General features: G+C 44.7%; 1 protein-coding gene across 7 annotated transcripts in view; it reads right to left on the bottom strand.

The window, feature by feature from the left end:
• Window positions 1-270: 270 nt before the first annotated feature.
• Window positions 271-22,356, bottom strand: part of Tsc22d3 (TSC22 domain family member 3) — a 63,473-nt gene continuing 41,387 nt past the window's right edge. For 4 of the 7 annotated variants that reach the window (XM_006970309.4, XM_076561627.1, XM_006970311.4 and 1 more), the window contains exons 3-4: window positions 2,933-2,984; window positions 271-1,862 (exon numbers count right to left, since the gene is read on the bottom strand). In XM_006970309.4, the coding sequence (XP_006970371.1) occupies window positions 1,632-1,862; window positions 2,933-2,984 (283 nt within the window). In that variant the 3' untranslated portion in view covers window positions 271-1,631. Of the gene's footprint in view, window positions 1,863-2,932; window positions 2,985-3,325; window positions 3,500-3,665; window positions 4,016-9,962; window positions 10,375-22,356 lie in introns of those variants that run through there. The other 3 variants (XM_015992252.3, XM_006970310.4, XM_015992256.3) reach the window with 3 other exon arrangements.

Below are 22,356 nucleotides of genomic sequence, written 5' to 3'. Positions count from 1 at the left end.
GGAAGGCTATGTTGAGTCCACATTTTCCTAAGAGCTGTGTGACTTTGGACAAGTTACTTAAACTTGCTGAGTCTCAGCTTCCTTATGTGGACGGAGAGGTCTAAGAGCACACGCAGGTTCTTTATGTAGAGACTATGTGGATGACACACCATCATGGATGCAGCACAGGTCTGACCCTTCCCGGGTGTTCAATAAACATTGGACAGACTAGCAAAACACTTTGCCTCTATCAAGTGCCCACCCAGTCTAAGTATACAGTCAGACACCGAGTTTATTTTTAGAAAAAAGAGCAAAGTTTATTGAAATTTCAAGCTACATCTGAAAAATCCAAATCCAAATCCTGAAGACATACAGCAGGATAAGGTGTCAGAAAGTGGAAAAGTGTTCACTGTCACAGAACCTTCTTACACAAACTTCCTGGGTACATCTCCCAGCCCCCCAAGGGATCAAAACTATCCTCCTCTTATCCACCACAGGACTCCATCCTTTGATTAATCCCAAAGTTTCCCACAAGAACAAAACAAAAACAAAAACACCCCCTGAAAACAAAAAAAAAAACCCAAAACAACAACAAAAATAAACAACAACAAAAACAATTAAAAAAAAAAACCTTCTCAAACAAAAAATGTGAAGTCCACACTGATCTTCTCTCAACCCCATTCTATGTAGTCAGCACCAATGAATGGTGGGTTTGGCATTCAAAAGAGGACTTCACGTGTCTTCAGTGGACAGATGGGGAGGGTTGCCGCAGCAAGGCATCTGTGGCTGCATTGTGAGGCTGGTCCCCCTCTCCCTTCTTTGTATCTTGAGACTTAGTTAATCTAAAGGACAAAGTGGATCAATTTGGTAAATTAGCACAGTCAAAAATTTAGCTTTAAGAGATAAGGGACCAGTCAGTACTCCCAAAGCTGATTAGGCCCTTCAACATGTAGGTGTATGTGTTTATGTATACATCACTACACTAAGATATATCTAGCCCTATGGGTATATATATGCATTATGGCTATATAGAAAAACTATGCCAATACTAACCAAACAGAACTTTGTAAGCGGTCATCCCAAAGCTGTAATCCCACACTGGGCTGTGCACAAAGCCATGCATTATACCATATTAACCAACAGAAGGCTGACTTGGCTCAATCTCTCCCATCTCTGCCCCTGCCTGGGCAAGACAGAGGAGAAGAGAGAGGTTGCCTCTGCTTAAAACACAAGTGGCTTCTTCATAGGAACAGTCGTTGTCAGATGAAGCTGTGGAAGATGTCCATGGAAATGAGAAACAGACCCCTTAGACTTTCTGGAGCACACTGGCATTACATCTCAAACTACTTTCTCCTTTGCCAGCTGTAACTAAGTTGCCCAGGCCCTGGAAGCCCCTGGGGCCCGGTAGCATGAGAGGCTCACTGGCTTGGGGTTACTAGGCCCCATGCAACTCAGTCTCCAGAGACCTGCTCTTTGTCAGGGGTCTGTCACTGAAGTGGACCCAGATGGCCATGTCCTTGGGACATCTCTTGGCACCAGCTATGTTAGGTGTAAAGTTCTCCACATGAGATGACGCTTGGGGAGCCAAAAACAAACTGGAAAGAACTAGGTAGAACAAGATGTGGCTCTGCCCACCCTGAGGACAGAGCCACTTACACCGCAGAACCACCGGGGGCTTCTGCGCTTTCTGGGGCTTCGGGGGCTGGCTCTTCAGGGCTCAGGCGGGACTGGAACTTTTCCAGCTGCTCCGGGCTCGCCAGGGTCTTCAGGAGGGTGTTCTCACGCTCCAGCTGGGAGTTCTTCTCCACCAGCTCACGGATCTGCTCCTTTAGGATCTCCACCTCCTCTCTCACGGCATACATCAGATGATTCTTCACCAGATCCTGCCATGGAACAAAGCTACTTGTTAGCCATTATGGCCCCCTCCGCAGCACTATCGCCCTGCTATCAATCTGCTGCACTGACCTTTATGCCACTACCATGCGACCCTTACACAGCACACTGTGCCTGAAGCTCAGGTCTTCATACTCTCTTCTCTGACACACTTAAGACTCTTGTTTAGGAGAGTTGCAAGATTTGGGCCATGCCAGGGTTGGGAGTCTTAACTTTGTTCCAGACCTGCCAAATTACTAATGACTTTCAAGACCTTTCTTAGTTTGTCCTGCTGCTGGCACAAATCTGGGGGAAGCCTACAGTGCACCCCATATTGTTGATCTGCTTTATAAACATTCACCAACAATATGAAGTTGTTATCGTCTAAAAATGCCATCTCTTTTGGCATTTTCTCCCCTGCACATAACCCAGTACATCAAGTCCCAGTTGTCTCGCAGCCTCAAATAGGATACATGAACCTTGCTCTGGGGAAGGGGCAGAACTTTCCACACCCTTTGAATTTACGGAGGGACAGGGAACTGTGACATTAAGCTCCACAGCACAGTTGAGTAGCTTTTCACTGCAAGAAGTCCCAAGCCTCTGCAGCATTTGGCTGTTTGGTGGAGTGTGATCTCTACCTAGTAAGAAGCAGGCCAGCAAAAGGGTGGGGTGCTTGGCAGTCTGTTTCCTCCCCACTCCTGACCCCAGCCCAGGATCTGCAGAGGCACTGCAGTGCAACTGCATCCAATGAGCTCCGGCCCCTGCCAACTGCAGGAGACAGACAAATCCAAGAGTCGCAGCTCTCACCTTGCACCACTCAGGAGGGAGCCAGAGGCTGCTGCAAAGTCCTGGGATGGAGGAGGAGTTAAAAGGGAGGTGGTGTAGCAAGGGCAGTCTGGGAATGTCCTAAAAGGCATCCTGCTAATTGTACTCTAAGGTCTCCAGTGAGGATGGGAAGCTGGCAGTTATTTTCCTCAGGGTCCTGGCTAAACGCTTTTGCATCCACCCCTTCAGACCTGTCCAGAGTTACATAAGCTGCAGCTAAGTCAGGGGACGGTAATGACGCAGTGATGCCACTCACCATGGCCTGCTCAATCTTGTTGTCTAGGGCCACCACGCTGGCTCCGGAGGCACTGTCAAGACAAAAAGCAAAGCCACCCATTACTCACTCAAGTCCAAGGCAGCTGTGGCCCAAGTCCTCCATCTGCCTAGGTCTTCCTCTCTCCAGCCTCCCTGGCCTGAGTTCCAGGCACTTTAGTCTTTAGGTCCCTCTCCAGCCCCTGCAGGAAGCGGCACTTCTCTAACCCCGCTAGCCTTGCTCGGGCACCGCCCTGTGTTCCAACGGATTGGAGCCCCGCGCGGTTTCGGAGGCGCCCAGGCCTGAGCGGCCTGCTTTAGGGCGATTTGCAAACAATAGAGCGCGCGCCCGAGGGAAGCCCCCGCTGCGGGCCCCAAAGGTCCCAGGCAAACCTACCGGTCTCCGAACCTAGCTAAGAATTCCTTCTCGATTCAGAAGCTTGCGGCCTTCTCCCAGACGGTGCACAGCCAGCCCCCAGCCCTGCCTAGCTCGCCTCCCTTTTGCCTTCACCGCGGCAGCTGCTGGCTCTCACCGCGCAGCAGCCGCAGGGACGCTCCGCCGGCGGATCCCAGCACGGTGGTGACCCCCCCCCCCTGCGTCCCCTACTCCCGCCCCTTCCCAGGATGCTACACCGCGGGGAACAGGGACCAGTGCAAGGCTAGCGAGCTCTGAGATCCACCTTGGAGCCCAGCCCCTGTCGGCTCAATTCAGCATGCGAGCTCAGGCTAGTGGTTACCTGTTATCCAGTTTAACGGAAACCACATCCCCTCCAAGCAGAGAAGAGAAGAAGGAGATGGAGAAATTGTGCAGCTGATAGACCGCCACCTCCATGGGGGTCTGATACATTTCGGTGTTCATGATTCAATTTGCCTGGGAGCTGTGGCTGGTTTGGGCGGCTGCTGGCGCGCTGCTATGGGCTAGGCTCTGGAGCCGCAGTCCGGCCCTGGCGCTAGGAGGAGGAGGAAGGCTGCAGTGCAGAACCTGAGCAAGTCAGGCACTTCCAAGCTGAAGTTGAAGGGAAGTGGCTCAAGGGGTGTCACCAAGTGTGTCACAAACTCCACAGCCGCCAGTCCAACCCAGACTCCGAGATAATTTCGGCTCCTACTTCTTTATATAGGAGGAGCCGGCTGCGTCACATGGCGTCAGGGGCCATGCAAATGAGTCCTGTACTGGGCTTTGTGGCCCGGTTAAACCACATCCCCCTCCGTGAACCTTAGTCAGGGAGTGTAAACAGTTCAGCACTTTCTTGTGCCAATTGGCATCTCCAAAGAGGACTTTGGAGGCTGGTAAAAACCAAACTGAGGCTCATTTCTAGAGAAAGAAGAAATGCTCTAGCAGGAGGTAGAAAGCATTCAGTAGAGGGCGGTACTGCATTTAAAAGCTTTCCGGGTGCCAATGTGCTCTAGCTGGCTTTGCAGTGCTCTCCGGTCACTCTCTGAATGCCCACCCCCACCATTGGGCGTCTCACTTTCTCCAGCTTACTGCCCCACAGTCAGTCTCTTTCCTTGGACACAGACTTTCCATCTGTATGTTCACTCACTCAGCAATGCAGCTGTCCAGCAAAGCATCAGCCAGATGCTTACCAGCCTGGTCCAAACTCCAGAACCTGCTCACCTCATCTCTTCCTTGAGAAGTACACGTATGGGAATAATGGGTGGTCTGCATGTGATACACTCACAGGTCTGCACTAATCTGTGAGTGTATGTGTATGTGGGAAAGGGTGCCCAAGAACTGATGGGATGGACACACACTAGGGAGAAGCAGGTGGGTGACAGACGATGTGGAAAGACGACAACATAGTGGAGTTGGCAATGGACTGACCACAGATGTCAATCCTTTTCTCTTTGGTCTCTACACCCTACTCTGCAAAGAAAATACATTCAGCACCATTACCTGAGAGCTCATGTCCCTATTTATTTTTAATTGATGTGTATTGGGTTTTTTTGTTTGTTTGTTTGTTTGCTGGTATGTATGTCTGTGTACCACTGGAGTACCTGGTGTCTGAGGCCAGAAAAGGGCATGGGATCTTCTGGGACTGGAGTTACAGAAGATTTGAGCAACCATGTGGGTGCTGGCAATTGACTGGATCCCCTGGAAGAGTAGCCAGTTCTCTTACTGTTGAGCCATCTCTCCAGCCCTGTTTTTACTTACTTACTTACTTACTTACTTACTTACTTACTTACTTACTTACAGGCAGGGTTTATATATGTAGCTCAAGCTGGCATCCAATCACAATTCTCCTAAATGCTGAGATTATAGGCTGCACCAACATGACTTGGATAACTAGTTTTAAAAAACATTTCTTAGCCGGGCGGCGGCGGCGCACACCTTTAATCCCAACACTCGGGAGGCAGAGGCAGGCAGATCTCTGTGAGTTCGAGGCCAGCCTGGGCTACCAAGTGAGTTCCAGGAAAGGCGCAAAGCTACACAGAGAACCCTGTCTCGAAAAACCAAAAAACAAAAAAACCAAACAAACAAACAAACAAAAATTTCTTAAACTTTCTTATAAACAGCAAGCTGAAGAAGAAAACTACAAATCAAAGTTACATATAAACTGCCTCAGGAAAATAGCTCCCCGTGATGACATAACAGTATAAACAGGAGCCCTGAGGAAAGGAAGATTTAGGATTTCTCCAGGTGCTCCCAAGCTGAGAACCCTGAAGCACTGACACCAAGAGGAACTTGCCTCCCGGGAATCAATCAATCAATCAATCTCTCTCTCTCTCTCTCTCTCTCTCTCTCTCTCTCTCTCTCTCTCTCTCTCTCTCTCAGCTGAGGACCAAACCCAGGGCCTTGCTCTTGCTAGGCAAGTGCTCTACCACTAAGCTAAATCCCCAACCCCATCCTGGGAATCTCAAAGTGCTGATAACAGTTCCATCCACATGTGCATAGTTCTGTTTTTTCAACTTTTGTTTTACCATTCCTGTAAAATATGAAATAATGAAGGATACAGGAAATCCAAAGAGAAACTCCATCCTGGGGGGGGGGGTTTGGACAAACTATAAATAAATGCACCTTTATTTACCCACTTCTGCTTGCTTTAGACTACAGGAAACTAAGCTGGTACATTGTAGACCTAAGTGTTCAGTAGCAATGGTATACATATACCATTGAAGTGTACTTAATGATGCCATAAGAAAATGAGGTTTCTGTTGTCTAATTACACATGTTTGCATCAAAATATATTTTCATTCTTTTGGGTATTGAAAAGAAAGAAAGGAAGGAAAGAAAAAGAATGAAAAAGGAGGTGGCACCCAAGCCTTGAGGTTCTTTCTTTTTGCTCCTCCTATGAGAGGCCACCTGGTGGACAAAATTAGAACTGCAAACATAAGAAACAACGTGGGCAGAGAAAGGAGTAAGTGATGCAATCACCAATACTGTTTACACCAACCCAGGACTAGAGGAACATTAGGTTCCACCAACATATACAATAGTTTGCATGGTGTTAAGGCAAGTCCACATAAATCAGTGCTCCACAAGCTATGGTCCAATGGAATAACCTAGTGCAATCATTCTATTGGAAAAGTACTGGGACCTCTTATCAGCAAAGGAGGTAATTATTTGCTTCAGGATATTTCTTAGACAGGTACCTGGTACTGACACCCTGGCTAAGGCCCCAGCCAAGTCCAATCTGAAGACCTTGACTTCCTCCTGGCTTTCAGTGCATTTATGCCACCAAACAGTCACTGTTTGCAGGTATAGAACAGGGCTGCACTGGTAGATTTCAATGCTAACAAATTCAATGCCCAGTGCAGTTGCAAAGAGCTGACCAGTAAATGCAAGCAAATCTTTTGCATAGCCCATTTTATACCATTTTAGGTAGGAGATAATGCCAACCTCAGGACATTGTTAACTTCAGGCTCTCTGAATGTGGTGTTTGCACTAAGTGGTGTGCAGCAGACAGAACAAAGTATAGATAGTATTTATAGGTCATCAAGAATGTTATCTAAAGAGGAAAAAAACCTTTTACATTAGCAGCTTAGCTGCTCTTGGAGTTCCCTGATTTATGAATCTTCCCTCTGCTACCTAGGGCTTTCTTAGTCTGAAAGAACTTCTGAGTTGATTTTTTTAATTGTTTTGTTAATTTTTCCTAAACTACTGCTACTTACCCCAAGATTCCTAAGGAGATGGTGAGAAGGCAGTGGGGGGTAGAGATAAGACAGGTTGGCAGGGGCAAAATATCACCAGGAAAATGGGTACAAGAGAAGTAAAACAACCATTTGGGTGCATATTTCCTCATTTGGAAACAGTAACAGAGATGTCCAGGTACTTTGAGGGGAGAAGAGAAAAGAGGAAATGGGGGCTGCTCACAAGCTTGAACTGAATTGCTCACTAATTATACTTCACATAAAAACAAGCTGACTTTGAGATTCACTGACTGTAATAGCTACCATTAATGGAGCACCAGTTATCGGCTGACACTGTGCTGGCTGTACCCAAACCTTGCATTTTGGGCGCTATCACTATCATTTACAAATGAAGAAACGGAAGGTCTGGCTACCTTGCCCAATGTTGCTGGCATCCTACAGGCATTTTCCCTTCACCTTTTCTTTCCTCCTTACCCTTCTCTGACACCTTCAATTCATTCCTCCAACTTCAGTAATCTCTGCTCTTTCAGTAAACCTACTTCCTGACCCACAATTATCCATTAGCTGGTATAGTAAAAAAAACAAAACAAACTTTGTTTCTGGGTCAGTAGATTTGCACTAGAGTCCTAGTTCTGCAACATTGGTGGTAAACAAGGGGTTCTAAGGCCAACTTTGAGGTATTTATTTATTTATTTATTTATTTATTTATTTATTTATTTATTATGCAGACAGTGTTCTGCCTGCACGTATCCTTGCAGGCCAGAAGCAGGCACCAGATCTCATTATATATGGTTGTGAGCCACCATGTAGTTGCTGGGAATTGAACTCAGGACCTCTGGAAGAACAGCCAGTGCTCTTAACCTCTGAGCTCTCTCTCCAGCCCCAAACTGAGTTTTAAGCATAGTCAGCTTTTCTGACACTTGGAGATGGGAGAAATATTCAAACTGTCCCTAGGAGCTTTAGAAGAGGGCCATGTTCATTTAGATCAGTTCAAAATACAGTTGAGGAGTCTTCAAAATCATGTCAATCTAAGAAATGGGAGCTACTAATCTAAACTGGTAGTTCCAGAAAGGAATGAACATATAGTTCCAGAGCACACACTATTCCAAATAAAGTGTGTGGTCTTAGAACAACAATCACAATCTAGTCAAACCTCAAGTTTTTTGGGCCCCCACTTACTGACATCCTTAGTTAAACCTCCCCATTTTTTCTTATTCTTGCTGTACTCAGTCTTTAGAATGAGGTCAGTTAGAAAATAGGATTAGTTGGGCATTGTGGCACATGCTTTTAATCCCAAGAGGCAGAGGCAGAGGCAGAGACAGACAGATTTCTGTGAGTTCAAGGCCAGCCTGGTGTACATATTGAGTTCCAGGTTAGCCAGGGCTACACAGTGAACCCTTGTCAAAGGTCAAAAGGAGAGGAAAGGAAAGGAAAAGAAAGAAGGAAAGGAAAGGAAAGGAAAGGAAAGGAAAGGAAAGGAAAAGAAAGAAGGAAAGGAAAGAGGAAAGGAAAGGAAAGGAAAGAGGAAAGGAAAGGAAAGGAAAAGAAAGGAAAGGAAAGAAAAGGAAAGGAAAGGAGGAAAGAAGGGAGGGAGGGAGGGAGTGAAGGACAAGTTTATACCAAGAACTTGGTTGTTTTTTTGTTTTTGTTTTTTCTGACTGACCCACTATCCTGTGGATTCAGCCCGCACTTAGACCAATCTCTCTTCTGCTATATGCCCATAGTTTTGTTATGTGAGAAGTAGGCTTTATCTCAGTTTCCAGAAATGACTGGATCTCAGGGTTAGATAAAGAAAAAAAACTGATGTAAATGTCTCTATACAAAGATTTTCTAATAACAAGGACAAAGGAGATTTGGGGGAGGGGTTGAGACTAAATGGTTAGTTTTCTGGTTAACCCTCAGCACGCTAGAAAACTTCTGTTCAAAACAGTTGCACCAACTCTTGGAGTGGGTGAAAGATTGCACAGTACATTATATCCATTATCTAGTCTAATACTTCTGAGGAAAGTGCTGACCTTATCCTTTTGTCTTGCACAAATGGACTTCATACAGGAACTAGCAACTCAAGGCTTCAACAGTCCAGCAACATCAACATTCAGAAATATTTCTAAGCCTCTTCTTACATCCCGCAACTTATAAATATCGCCTAGATTTGGAGCTAGCACACCAGCAGTACCTGCTAATGAGCTAGGGCCTTCACGGGCGTTTACTTTTAGCCATAATGCCATAGTATGTTGCAATGAAGCAGTTATAACTGGCCCTACCTCCTTCGGGGGTGACTTCCTAAAGAAGGGTGTTACAATGAGGATAGGGCAACTCTCCTCATTTCAGGAGGCCCTGTAAGGTAGTTTATTGTTTGAGCTGGAAGAATATGTTCACATTGCCATTGGTCTGTTTTACTTTAAAAGCCAAAGTCATCAGGACAAGTGCTCCTGCTACTTGGGGTTCCCACAGGACAGTAGATAGGTAACTGGGAAAAATCCTAGCAGCAGAAGCCTCACATGGGATCTCAGCATGCTGCCAAAGGGTGGAGGAGCAGGCTCGGGTGGGTGTGGTAGGTTGGAGGAGGCAGTGAGGGGGAACATCTTACTTCCCTTTTTGTCACACTTGAAGCATTGTGTACCACACAGCCAGAAGGAAATTATTTATAGGCAAGTCTTCCGTATTTTCTACAGGGAATGTTCCACCCAAGGATTCAGCAATATTGCTAGCAAAACACAGGGTCCTATGTCAGGAGAAGCGGAAAAGGACATGATGCGAGAGGTGTGGGACCAGCCACAAAATAAACACTGGGTTAGGAGCTAGAAAGGGAAATACAAAAAGGATATTGAGCGCCTGAGCATTAGTACAGTGTTAATGGGATGGGTCAAAAAACATCCCTCCCCACTTAATCTTTCACCAGAGCCCCCTTCTATCTGAGGCTCTATCTAGTTCTGGTTACTTACTTGTCCCATTTTCTGAAGAGGCTGGGGGAATAAGGAGGCTGAAATGCCATGGTATAATCTGTTCTTGTTTCTTTCTTATCTTCTCTCTTCCCCTCTGGTTCCACTCCAGTGTGGGAGACTATAGACAGGAAGGCCACTGCCACTTACATAGTTATTTTGACTTCATGGAAAATCCCCAAAGTGCAGAAGGAGGGAAGCAAGAAGAAAAGACGGTGACAGTGAAAGTGCCTTGTTCTCTGTAGATCATGTGAATTGCCTTGCATGGCCAGAACCCAGAGCCTTAACTTTGTTGGGCAGGAAAGTGGGGAGGATGTAGATGCAAATGCAGAAGGCAGTGGTGTTGGGGGGGGGGCAAGGAGACTCCTGGTAGAAAGATGGATCCTCTCTTGGAGAAGCAGCTCTAGCAAATGATTTGGGGCACACCCTGGCACTGGATGATGGCAAGAGCAATGAATTGTGCCTTTCAGCTCCCTCCTGGACAGGGTCCCATGTGAGCCTCACAAACAATCTCTGAGTGACACTAGGGATAGGAGGCAGAACTGAACTCCATTTAAACAAGGCACTCTGCCCTCATCCCCCGCTGCCCTCATTCACAGAAGTGAACAGTGCTCTTGTTAAATCACCTTCATTACCCCAACTCTGATGGCTAACTATGGGGAGGTCTTGTATTGGAGTCTCACCAGGACTGAAAATATTGATGACTTCTTCAGGAACGCGTAGATCTCGAATTTCTTGAACCCTGTGTCACTATTTATGCCTGTCCCCTTTCCTTGTAAGCCTTGTGGGAGGCACAATCAACCTCCATAATTTTTCCAAACCTTCTTCTCATTCTCACCCCTACCAATATTTATCTGTAAATTTCCTGAAAAGGAGGCTTGTAAAACTAACCCAGGTAAAAAGCAATACAAGGCATAAATTAGACTTCCTTCTAGAGTATCTTAAGTTTGTGGCATGGTCAGAAGTTCTCCCTACTGTTAGACCTTGGTGAAAGGTTTATGTAAAGAAAACAAAACAAAATAAAACAAAGAAGTAGGGTTTGGCACAGGAGGGTAGCTTGGAGTTCACGAGAACCATACCACTCCCACCTCTGGGCAGCACGATTTCCAAGTGAAGAGTGAAGTTTTCTTATTTCCATCCTCTCCTCTCTTTTGCCATTGCCTCCCTGGAGCTGGTAATACAGCAGCCACAAAATATCGAGTTTTTGTAGGACCTATGTTTTCTCTGACACGGAGACTGACAGTGCCAAGAAAGGTTGTAATGCAAGGCCAACATGGGGTTCACGTCTCCCTGCCATATGGTTGACCTTTCTCCCTTGGCCAGCTCAGTCTTGAGTCTCATTCCATATCCTTTATGAAGCAGGTACTGGGGTTGTTTGTACCCCCAACCCCAGGCCAAGAGACACATTCACAAAGGCAAATAACTGCTCTCTGAAAATCTCCGTGCACCGTAGCCTTACAGAGGCTGGGGAAAATAAGAGTATAATATGGCAGATAACCATGTTTGTTGGTCTGCCCCAGCTTATACAGCTCAAGGAGACACTAGCGGGGCCTTCTCACCTACTTTGCTCTGTGAAGCCATCCCGAGAGCCAAAATTCCAAATCATTTTTTCTAGCAGTTGCCAAGGTTACTTTGATTGGTACATCAATGACTTGAGGCTACTAAAAATGCTTAGGAGACAAAAAACCAAGACGACTATGTTAGGGTGGCGGAGCCGTGGACAAGGGGCTTGCTAATGAGGCAGAGGACCTTCTCAGGGAGGCAGAGCTAGCAGGCCAGGGATTTGCAAAGGCATAGGCTCTAAGGTGGAACACCTGGCTCCATTGTGTGCCCCACAATAGAGCAGGTGACCTTTGAAGTGATACAAGTTCTCTAAGGAATATAAGGATGGTTAATAATGCCAGCCTCTTCAGGGCTTTCGGCTCCTAAAGCCACAATGGGTCTTACATTGTGCTCAGTAAAGCCCCCTTTACATCACAGCAGAGTTATTCACCACACAGTGACTTGAGGTGGATCCTTGGGCCTCTTTTGTGGGACTCTATAACTTGTGGAGAGAGGCTCTGCAGATTTCAAAGGGTCTTGTCTGTCCACACCCTACACCCTGGGGCTTCCTGGATGGTGAGAAGGCAGCCCAGATGGAGTGGGAGGCTGTGGTGGGGATACAGAAATTGGTTGGGAAGTAGGGGGTACACTGCTCTTAAAATAGAAAGCAGAGAAATAGGTTGAATTATTCCTTGGGCAGGGCCCCCTAACCATGGGAACAGTGCCAGAGAACACTGAAAGGAGTGAGGGGAGTGGTTAAGGAAGGCTTCTCAACAGGTTTAAGAAATGCTGACAAGGAATACACACACCTTCTCAAGAATAAAGAGGAAAAACACACATTCTCATATTCTAACCCATGCAAACACCTTTCTCAACCTTTCTCACAGTCCGATTCCCAGAGATAGTCAGGGAAAGAAGGCCATTCCTTCCACAGCCTACCTCTCCCTCCACCCCCCTGCTCTTCCTTGGCTGTTTCCAGCTTCCTTATGTTCTCAAAGGGCTAGCAAGATGACAAGATATGACAAGACAACATAAACTCTAGAGTTTAAATCAGCGTCAAAAGTCATGGTCTCTATTCTGACATTCAGAGCCAGCTATGTGTTGTATAGAAGTCACAAGTGACAGGATCTTAGAAGCAACTTGGAGTGGCATTCAGATGGTCACTAGAGAAACCAGCTTTAAGCATTGCACTGCATGCTGGGAACAGGAAATCCTTGGTACTGCCAGGATTACAGTTTTCAAAGTTGTCAATCATACATTATGAGAGAGTCTTTTAAATAAAGGAGAAACAGAGACAGGCGACATTTGTACACAATCAATCATATGGGATGCCTAAGGAATGACTCCCACAGGTTCTTCCTGAGGACAGTTCTAATTAGAGCCAGTCCTGGCTTAAGTGCTTTCTGTGATTGGCTACCTTTGAATGTGATTTGAAGGGCAGAGGAAAAAAAATCATCTTGGTTGTTTTCCAGACCTTCAACTGTGGTGCCTATAAAGACCACCATCACCAACATGACTCTGGGTTTCAGTGATATCTTCTGCAGTCATACTTTGAGGAACTAGAAACGTTTCCTTGCCGATGCAAAGCAACCCTAAAGAGGTGCCACATGCAGCCACTAAGAGTTCAAAGTACTTTCTGTAGTCAGTGGCCAATCTAAGTTAGAACACAATTTAGACTCACAGAAAATAAATCTTGATAGTGGCCGTGGAGGGAAAGTGATAGGCCACTTCAGTGAGCTTCTCTGGCGCTTGTCAGGAGAAGGGAAAGGTTATTTTTAGGTGATCTGGATGAAACTCTTCTCCACTGTTTTTAAGGGCTGCTGACAAAGAATGCACACATCTTACCAGAAAGAAAGAGAAGCACAAAGCACACACACATACATTTATGCAAACACCTCCTTCTCAAGCCTTTCACACAGTCTGATTCCTAAAGATAGGCAGGCAAGAGGGGCCTCATCTCCCTTTCTCCTTGGTTGCCAGCTTTCCTATGATTCTCAGTAAGGTAATAAGGCCACAGCATGTGGCAATATAGCAAGACAGAGCACTTTAAATCAAGTCAGTGCTCGAATCATGGCTTAAAGGTGAGAGCCAAAGCCGGGGAGCAATGGCGCAAGCCTTTAATCCCAGCACTCGGGAGGCAGAGCCAAGCGGATCTCTGTGAGTTCGAGGCCAGCCTGGGCTACCAAGTGAGTTCCAGGAAAGGCACAAAGCTACACAGAGAAACCCTGTCTCGAGAAAGAAAGAAAGAAAGAAAGAAAGAAAGAAAGAAAGAAAGAAAGAAAGAAAGAAAGAAAGAAAGAAAGAAGAAGAAAGAAAGAAAGAAAGAAAGAAAGAAAGAAAGAAAGAAAGAAAGAAAGAAAGAAAGAAAGAGAGAGACAGAAAGAAAGAAAGAAAGAAAGAAAGAAAGAAAGAAAGAAAGAAAGAGGTGAGAGCCAAAAAAAAGGCCTATCTAAATAGCTCCTGTGGTACCATAGATAGATAATGAGATCTATTTTGTATGATGCACTTCAACATATTCCAGCTACCTAATTTTCCATGTTTCTCACTCTTAGAAACTTGATCAGACCACAAGAGAGTTATTATTAGGAGATAATCCCAAACCTACTCTTTTTTTTAATGTCTTTTTTTTTTTTGAGGGAGGACAGGTATTGAGACAGCTTCTTGCTATAGAGTCTTGACTGGTCTGGATCCTGCTTTGTAGCCCATGTTGACCTTGAATTTGCAGAGTTCATCCTGCCTCAGTCGTCTGAGTACTGGGATTACAGGTGTGTGCCACATGGCCAGCCTTTCTGAAGTACTTTAATTTATATCTAAATATTGGAAAACTTTGCCTCTGTTATGAGAAATAGATTCTTTCTAAGGCACTTCACAGCTGTTTTGGGATTTCTCAGCCCGTGAAGCTCAAAAGGTTTGGAAATGGGACATCACAATGGGGAACAGAGAATTCAGACCAGAGACTAGGAAGGGTCTGACTTTTCTGAGTATCATTCTGGTCAATGAACAGACCTTAACTCCATTTACAGATGCTAACTCTACTGAAGGTCCATGCTTGCCATCTTACCCAGTCAAATGTGGGTTGGGTTGTTTCCTACGTTTGCCAGAGGGATGTGACTCATTCCCCATCAGTAACTTGCTAGAACTGACTACAAAAGACTAGTTAGGGACTATTTGCTGCACACAGGCCCATCCCTACCCCTATCCACGGCTGACTTACTTACTTTTACTATCAACTATCAGCCTATGTTATGATTTATAAGTCTGTCCTTGGTCAGGAGGCTGCCTCCACTGCTCACCAACTCCCCCCTCCTTGAGGGTAACAGGAGGGGAATTCACTGCTCTCTGTGACATGCATCTGATCTGTGACCTGTAATTGGGCATTATATTCATTTTTATCTTTATTTTATACTGCTATATTCTGGGGCTTACAAATAAGCAAAGGCTTTTCCCCAAGGCTTGGAGTTCCTTGTTGCTTGCCAGCAACAGAATGATCTTTTTAACTTTTTCTTTTTTGTTGTTCCTTGAGACAGTGTAGTAGATGAGGCTTTAAAAGAGACATACTTTGAGTCAAAAACCTGGAAAATCTTAGTGCCAGCCTAAAACACTAGTTATTGTGGTTTGAATATGAAATTACCCCCAACAGACTCATGTGCTGAATGCTTGGTCCCCAACTGGTGGCACTATTTCAGGAGTTGGGGTCTAGCTGGAAAGAAAGAGGTAATTGTTAGCCTGCCCTTGGAGGAGTGTAACCATTTACCATCCCTTTCTTTCACTGTTTTGTCTGCCACATGCTCCTGCCACCATCTTGTTCTGACTAACCATAGGTCCAAAATCAATGAAACCAAAGACAATGGTATTTTGTTATAGTGATGAAAAGTATTACTATTATAAACAGCTCTCAGCCCTTTCTGACAAAATGCATGCGAAGTAGTGAAGTCACCTTTTCAAGTACAGACCTCTTTTAAAGGCCACAAGAAGACTGTAAGGATAAAGCATAGAAGTGAAGGATGAAGCACAGAAGTGAAAAATTCAAAGTGCCAGCATAGACTTAAAAAAAAAACAACAACAACTTATAGTTATCTTTGTGCCAATAAGCAAAGACAGAAGTGCCTGGGTCATAGTGGGTGGAGGTTTTGTGAGCATAAGCAACCTTTAAGACCCACAGACAACAGAGTTTGTGGGCCTAACCAGGAAAAACTTCTTGCCAAAGTTCATACACCTTCAAAATAAGATGAACACTAGCCCCACTATCCTAGGATAGAGCTCTAATAGCAACCTAATGAATCCTGGTCAACAGTCCTGACATCCTGTTATTTGTTGAAACTAATAATACTGTGGGGGTTGTTGACAGAGTTGCAAGAGAACTAAAGTAAATATGGAAACTGAGGAATAGCCAAGTATAGGCAGTTATTACCTCTATGGCTAAGAAGGGATTTTTTTTTTTTTAGGTATTAACAAAGATAACAGGTTTATTATTTGTCAAAGTCCAGTTATGAATCCAGAGAAGAAGGGATTTTTAAAGATACTCCTTTGACTTCCTGGGAAACAAGGGCCCGAGTACAGTTAGGAGATACATTTTCAAAAGGACTCTGTTATGTTACCAGGGATTCCTCTAAAGGAATCAGCTACAAAAATGGGTTTGGCCCACATACAGATACCGGTCCCTCAGACGGATGGTAATGACAGAAGAGTGGAGAGGTGTTCCCCTAATGTACTTTCTTTTGAGAGATACTCTAACATTTGTCCTAAATAAACTTTGTCAAGCAAGAAGAAAATTATGTCAGGAGACCAAAGTATTTTTTTCCACATTGGCTACTGGCCAGCTGGAAAACAGCACAGATGACGTCTAAACACCCTATGTTGTTAGATCCTCATCCATAAAAATGGAACTAGGGTCTTCCTCTCATATAATGCCTAACAGGGTGTACATGTTATGGATACCTTAAGGTCTGGAAACAGATAATTTCACTTTATTTTTAACAGAACAAAGATGCTCTAGATGATCATATATATAATATATGTATGTGTATATGTATTATGTTTCTAGACTTTATTGAAAACCTGTAGGTTGTCACATTCCTTAATTTGTTGGAGACTGAAAAGGGAACATGTGACTGTGATATACTCCATGATCCTAAAGAATTGGTAGAAAAAAAAATGGCTAATTATGTACGTCTTTTGGTAGTGTTTCAAACTTTCTTTCTGGTTTATATTTTTGTTCTCATGGCTTCAGAAGTTATTTACACTGATTATGTAGAGGATAGTTTGAGGAATTGATATGAAAATGGCATCAATATGTACATTAGGATGAGTAATATCCAAGTTATGAAAGAGGATATAAAGCTGTTTTCCTAGTTCTAATTCTGCCATGGATCTGTTTGTTTCTGTTGGTGTATAAGTGCATAAAATATACATACTTAATACTGAAAGTGTATTTGCCCTGGAGGAGGTGGGAATGGGGGGTGGGCTGAGGGGAAGAGGAGGAGGGAGGGAGGAGAACAAGGGAATCAGTGGCTGATATGTAGAACTGAATTGTATTGTAAAATAAAATAAAAAAATAAATAAATACTGAAATTGTAAAATTTAATGTGAAGCCCCACAGCTTCAGAAATGCCTATTCTAAATGCATAGAGATTCAAAATTAGAATATTGCTAATAGCTTCAGTGAGGAAGAACTATAGGCAAATTAACATATCAGCCTTTCATTAACACTTAAACTTTGTAATAATCATTGTCTAAGAGTAATTCTACAGTTAATACATGAAAAACCCTTGAAAGTCAAACATTCTTTGCAAACAAAAATACAGTTGAACTGAGTAAGTGGCCACTAATAACTTGTAAGCAAGGCCCAACTACTTAAATGAAAGGGGCAGTTCGCCTGAGTATGTTCTCTTGGTTCTCAGTCAGTTTCCATCTTTAGCTAAAGGGGCTGAGTCAGTTGAGAACAGGTCATCCACAGGGAGCAGTAGGGGTGATAAAAGTCCAGGAGCAGGACAGCCAAATCTCAACTGGCACCAATATCAAAGAGGGATTTAGGGCTAGCAGGCCCGAGTGACAGTGGTATAACTTGAATGATGGAATGGGAGGGAGAGAGAAAACCCATCTAGATAAAAATATCCTAACATCCACTAAGATAAAGGCAATTCTCTCTGTCAATGTCATCCTTGGTTTTGAAACCTTCAAGCATTCTGTTAAAATGAAAGGCCTTTCAGAGAGAAAACCCTTATAGTTTTTCTCAAGGAAGGAAGGTGATGATCTTAGCTTGGTCTGAGTTGGAAAGAATACTGCTTATCTGGTGGCCTAGGACATGCAGAGTGAGCCAAGGTATTCAAGACTAGCTGTCAAGAAACCAAACTACGTGTGAGGGGCAGCTGTAAAGGCAATGGACTTTATGGTCTTTGAGGCCAACTTGGAGATAACTCAGAATACACCAGACCCAGATGGACCCCCAGAAGGAGGCAAGGGAGTAGTTTGGGTGTCCTCCCACCCCTAGGGCCCTGTTGTGAGGTGTTGACAGCTGGGAGAGGACCTGAAACCAGTTAGCCTAGGGCTCCCAGCCAACAGTGTATTTTCATCTTGTTTTGACTGGGACTGTCCTCCCCTGCATAAACACATCTACCTCAGGGGTAGAAAATGTAGAACAGCTTAAAATAGGTGAGTGGAATGTTTCTCACCCCTGAATCACCAGCAAAGGGATGTCCTGCAGGTGGGCCTTGTTTAAAGCAAAATGGATATAAGAAAAGCACAGGAGTAAAGATCTGAAGGCCTTCTTCACCTAATGGGAGATCCCCAAAGCCTCACCTGGTCCAAATCATAAAAGCAACAGCTCTCAAGTCCTGATTACCTATCCTAAGAGCAGCATCTACTTTTGGTTTTGGTTTATCCCCTCAGCATTTTGAATCTTGTCAACAGTCTTAGTAGCTGGGTACTATATGATCTTAGGACTATTGTATGGATGAGAATCAGGTGTTAAACCACTGAATGACTTTCCTGGAATTGCAGAGCACTGGTGGCACAGGCCAGATAAGAATCTTTGGTATTCTATTCCAAAGCACTGGCTGGTCTCTAACTGTGCACTGTGAGTTTTGGTGGTGGCTTGTTTGCAGTAAAGCACTATAGCACTAACTTATTCGACCTCCAGTCCCTTGTATCTTTTTTTGAGGAGTGTTCTTGGCAGTGACTGTAACTTACACCCAATGTCACTTCTTGGGGAATTCCTTTCATCACAGCTGCATGGGAACTGGGAAGGGGTCCTTATCAAGATCAGGAAGGAATCCCAGGACAAATGAGCCCCTCTAGGATGCAATAGCTTTGCATTTTAATACAGTGACTGGCCACTTGGAAATGGCAAACAGGTGCACACTACCCAGGAGGCCAGGTAGAAGGGACAAAAGATTGAATATAATGCAGTATAAGGAAAGAGCAAAGATAAACATGTACTTTGAAACAAACTGTCACCCATCACAGTGTCTTTGCAGGGTTGGTCCCCCAGGCTAAACTCAAGTAGGAGCCTGTGTTTAGAACTTTCCTGCTTCCTTTTCAGGTACCTTCCTCTTGCTTTTATCCTCAAGTGACCTGTGTCCTTGACCTCCCACTGCCTGGGAGTTTCAGGGTTGGTTGGGCATTGGCCTCTCCACTGCAATGCTGCTTTCAGGAAAACTCCAGGTCTACCTTCAATAAACCAAGTGTAGCTAGCATTTAGGCTAGCCCTAAAGGACAAATTACAGAAATTTGTTTGTGTTTTCCCTGGTCAGATCAGATGTGCTTTACTCCAAAGAGGTAAGACAATAGTATAATTTCAGATGAGGGTGGCAAAGGTGGAAGAAAATGTATATCAGCAATTTTTAAATACTGCCAAGAAGACCACGCTATACTCTCACAGAAGGTAAGTTTGAGCATATGTATAGGGATAAATACCACTCTTCTCTTACAGTTGTACTATATTCTTTTCAGAACATAGAACAAATAGTGCTGGAATAGTAGTGAGGAAAGCTGAGTTTGAGTCTGGTTGTCTCAACTTTGAAAAGTCCTATAAACATTTTGGGACCAAATTCCCTTAAACTAAGATGAGAGGGCCAGGGCTGCAAATTTATGGGTGATTCTTTCATAAATGACACACCTATGTAGACTGAGATCCATAAACTCCAGCAGAATATCTTCAGTACCCACAGTAGCAGCATCTAACACATAGTATATGCTCAACAAACAGAGTGATTGAATAAATAGCAAAAGTGACTTTTATATCTGACACCAGCTCTAACACTTTCTGCCATGGTCTCAGATGCAGTGATTTTTCTGTAGCATGAATTTTAAAAGGTCTTATTAATAAAAACAAACCTGAAGCCAGGTATTGGGGTGAACACTGAAAGATCAGAGAAATAGAACAAGCCACATCCAACCTCACCTTGCCAATTCCTCGCTGATGTTGTTTCCTCAAACTGGAAGCCCCTGAGTCCTCACCTGAATGGATCTCAACTGAACTGCTGCTAAAAGCTAAAAGCTTAAAAAGGCTCTAGTTCCTGGTCCTCACGCCCTACATACCTTTCTGCTTTCTGCCATTACTTCCTGGGATTAAAGGCATGTGTCACCATGCCTGGCTGTTTCCAGTGTGGCTTTGAACTCACAGAGATCCAGGATCTTTGCCTCTGGAATGCTAGGATTAAAGGTGTGTGTGCCACCATTTTCTGGCCCCTATGTCTAATCCAGTGGCTGTTCTGTTCTCTGACCCCAGATAAGTTTATTAGGGTGCACAATATACTGGGGAACACAATATCACCACAATTTTCAGGTATACTTTTGAGTCAAGAGGCCCCAAACCAGGTGAGACTGTCAGGCCCTTGCTTACAGGACTAGGTTATATCTGTACCATTTGGTTCACGAATAGTCTGTACTGTGCAGAGATAATTTCTGGGAACCAAAGGAGCAAAATGAATTTAAAGAGGCCCAAGAAGTTTGCAGGATGCTGGATTAGGTGGAAGGGGTGGTATGAGGGCTGTAGGAAAGTTGGGGTCAGTCAGGAGGAGAAGCCAGAGGAGCAACTTCTATATAGTTTTCTGTAAAACAGGAAGCCAAAATAACAGAGACCTGATGGGTGTCTGGGCTGAGGTAGGAAAAGTGCCGAGTCGCACGGTGACTCAAGGTCAGGAGTTGGACCTGGTCCCGGAGCTCTCAAGCCTCTGCTCACCCCCTTGGGACTGGCCGGTGGCTCCAGGCCAGCTCCCTGAATAGCTCCCCGACTCTGCCCCTCCACAATTCCAGCTTCTTAGGCCAATCTGCTTCCTTCTCTAGCTACTGCCAGGGTTTTTTCCCCTTCTCCACACAAAGGCTACATGAATGTCTTCCCCAAAGCTCTTTCCAAGGACTTAGCTGGTTGGTGCAGTCACCCTTTAGGGCTGTCTGAGACCAGCCTTGCCTTTGGACACGTTTGCTCCCTCCCAGTATTGCCTGCATTTACTCAGACACAGCTCCTTCTCCACTGCTTATGCAAATGGTGGAAAAGGCTTGCCAGCCACTACTGGGCTCCTTCTCTCCCAATATACCCCTGCCCTACTCCACAGGAACCATGGCTCAAGCCCACTAGGAACATCCCCAGATTCTGAGGTGCCCTCCCTACTCTTGCCTTCAGTAGCCTCTTTTATTTCTAATGGGCTACAGTTTAAATCCAAACAGAAGGAGCAACTAGAAGAGTGAAATTAAGTTATCTTCAAAGAAAGAGGGAGAGAGGAGGGAGAGAGGAGAGAGAGAGAGGGAGAGAGAGGGAGGAAGGGAGGGAGAGAGTTGATTGATTATGATTGGGTAGATGCCCTTCCCAGAATTACTGAAACAACACTGTAAAGAAGGCCATTCATTAGACTAATTCTGACTTTTGCTTTGGTTATGGTTCCATTTCTGCCATTAAAACGGCCTGTGTAATCTCTGTGTTTTAATCTGTGTCTCAGTTTCCTCATCTGTGAAATGGAGACAGTTATCTTGGCTCTATCAACTTTGGCAGGGCTGTAATGAAAATTAAGGTGTGTGTGTGTGTGTGTGTGTGTGTGTGTGTGTGTGTGTGTGTGAGAGAGAGAGAGAGAGAGAGAGAGAGAGAGGAGACAGAGAGAAACACAGAGAGAGACAGAGAGACAGAGACACGAGCCAAAGAACAAGAGATTTTCTAAAAATTAAAAATTAAAATGATTATTAGATATTAAGCTGCTTCCCCTTGCCCATGGTCCATGATAGTATCTTAAACAAACAAACAAACAAACAAACAAACAAACAAACAAACAAACCACTGAAAACCCACCTACATATCCTAGGCCCGTTTCCTTCCCTCTCTAACTTTTCTCTCTCTTTTAGGCCTGGACTCTATTTAAGAGCATCTCCTGCCCAACCCTCATCCACCTTACCACCTATCATGTCCCTTCAGACCTTCCTTCACCATACAAGAGCCTCTTGCCATGCTCTCTACCTCTCCACTTCGTCTGGGGCCCTGCTTTCCTAGCACTGACCTAAGGTTCTCCCCATCAAAGCATTAAAGAGGAAGGGACTCTAGGGGGTAATGACTAGACTAGACTGGAAACTCAGCTACAAAGGCCTAGCACAATGGGGAACACCCAGCATGTGCTCAAGAAACACATCATTGTTTGGTTACATAGGCTGAGGAAGATATTTTGGTGGAGTCTGCTTTGGTTCCACTGAAATCTTGCCAGCCATAGACAACTGCATTCGCCACCATTACATTCCTGCCCGTCTGTTCTTCCCACCTATCTTCCCCTTCAGTTCTCAACCCGGAGAATAGAACAATTTACTTAATTTCCAAGAGCTGCATGCTACAATGTGATTTCAGTTCTCTCTGGTCTAGTGCCACTGAGTTTCTCTG

This window comes from Peromyscus maniculatus, chromosome X (assembly GCF_049852395.1).
Source record: "Peromyscus maniculatus bairdii isolate BWxNUB_F1_BW_parent chromosome X, HU_Pman_BW_mat_3.1, whole genome shotgun sequence".
Taxonomy (NCBI): Eukaryota; Metazoa; Chordata; class Mammalia; order Rodentia; family Cricetidae; genus Peromyscus; species Peromyscus maniculatus.
Note: the sequence above shows the minus strand (reverse complement) of the source record. Positions and strands in the feature narration are given on the sequence as shown.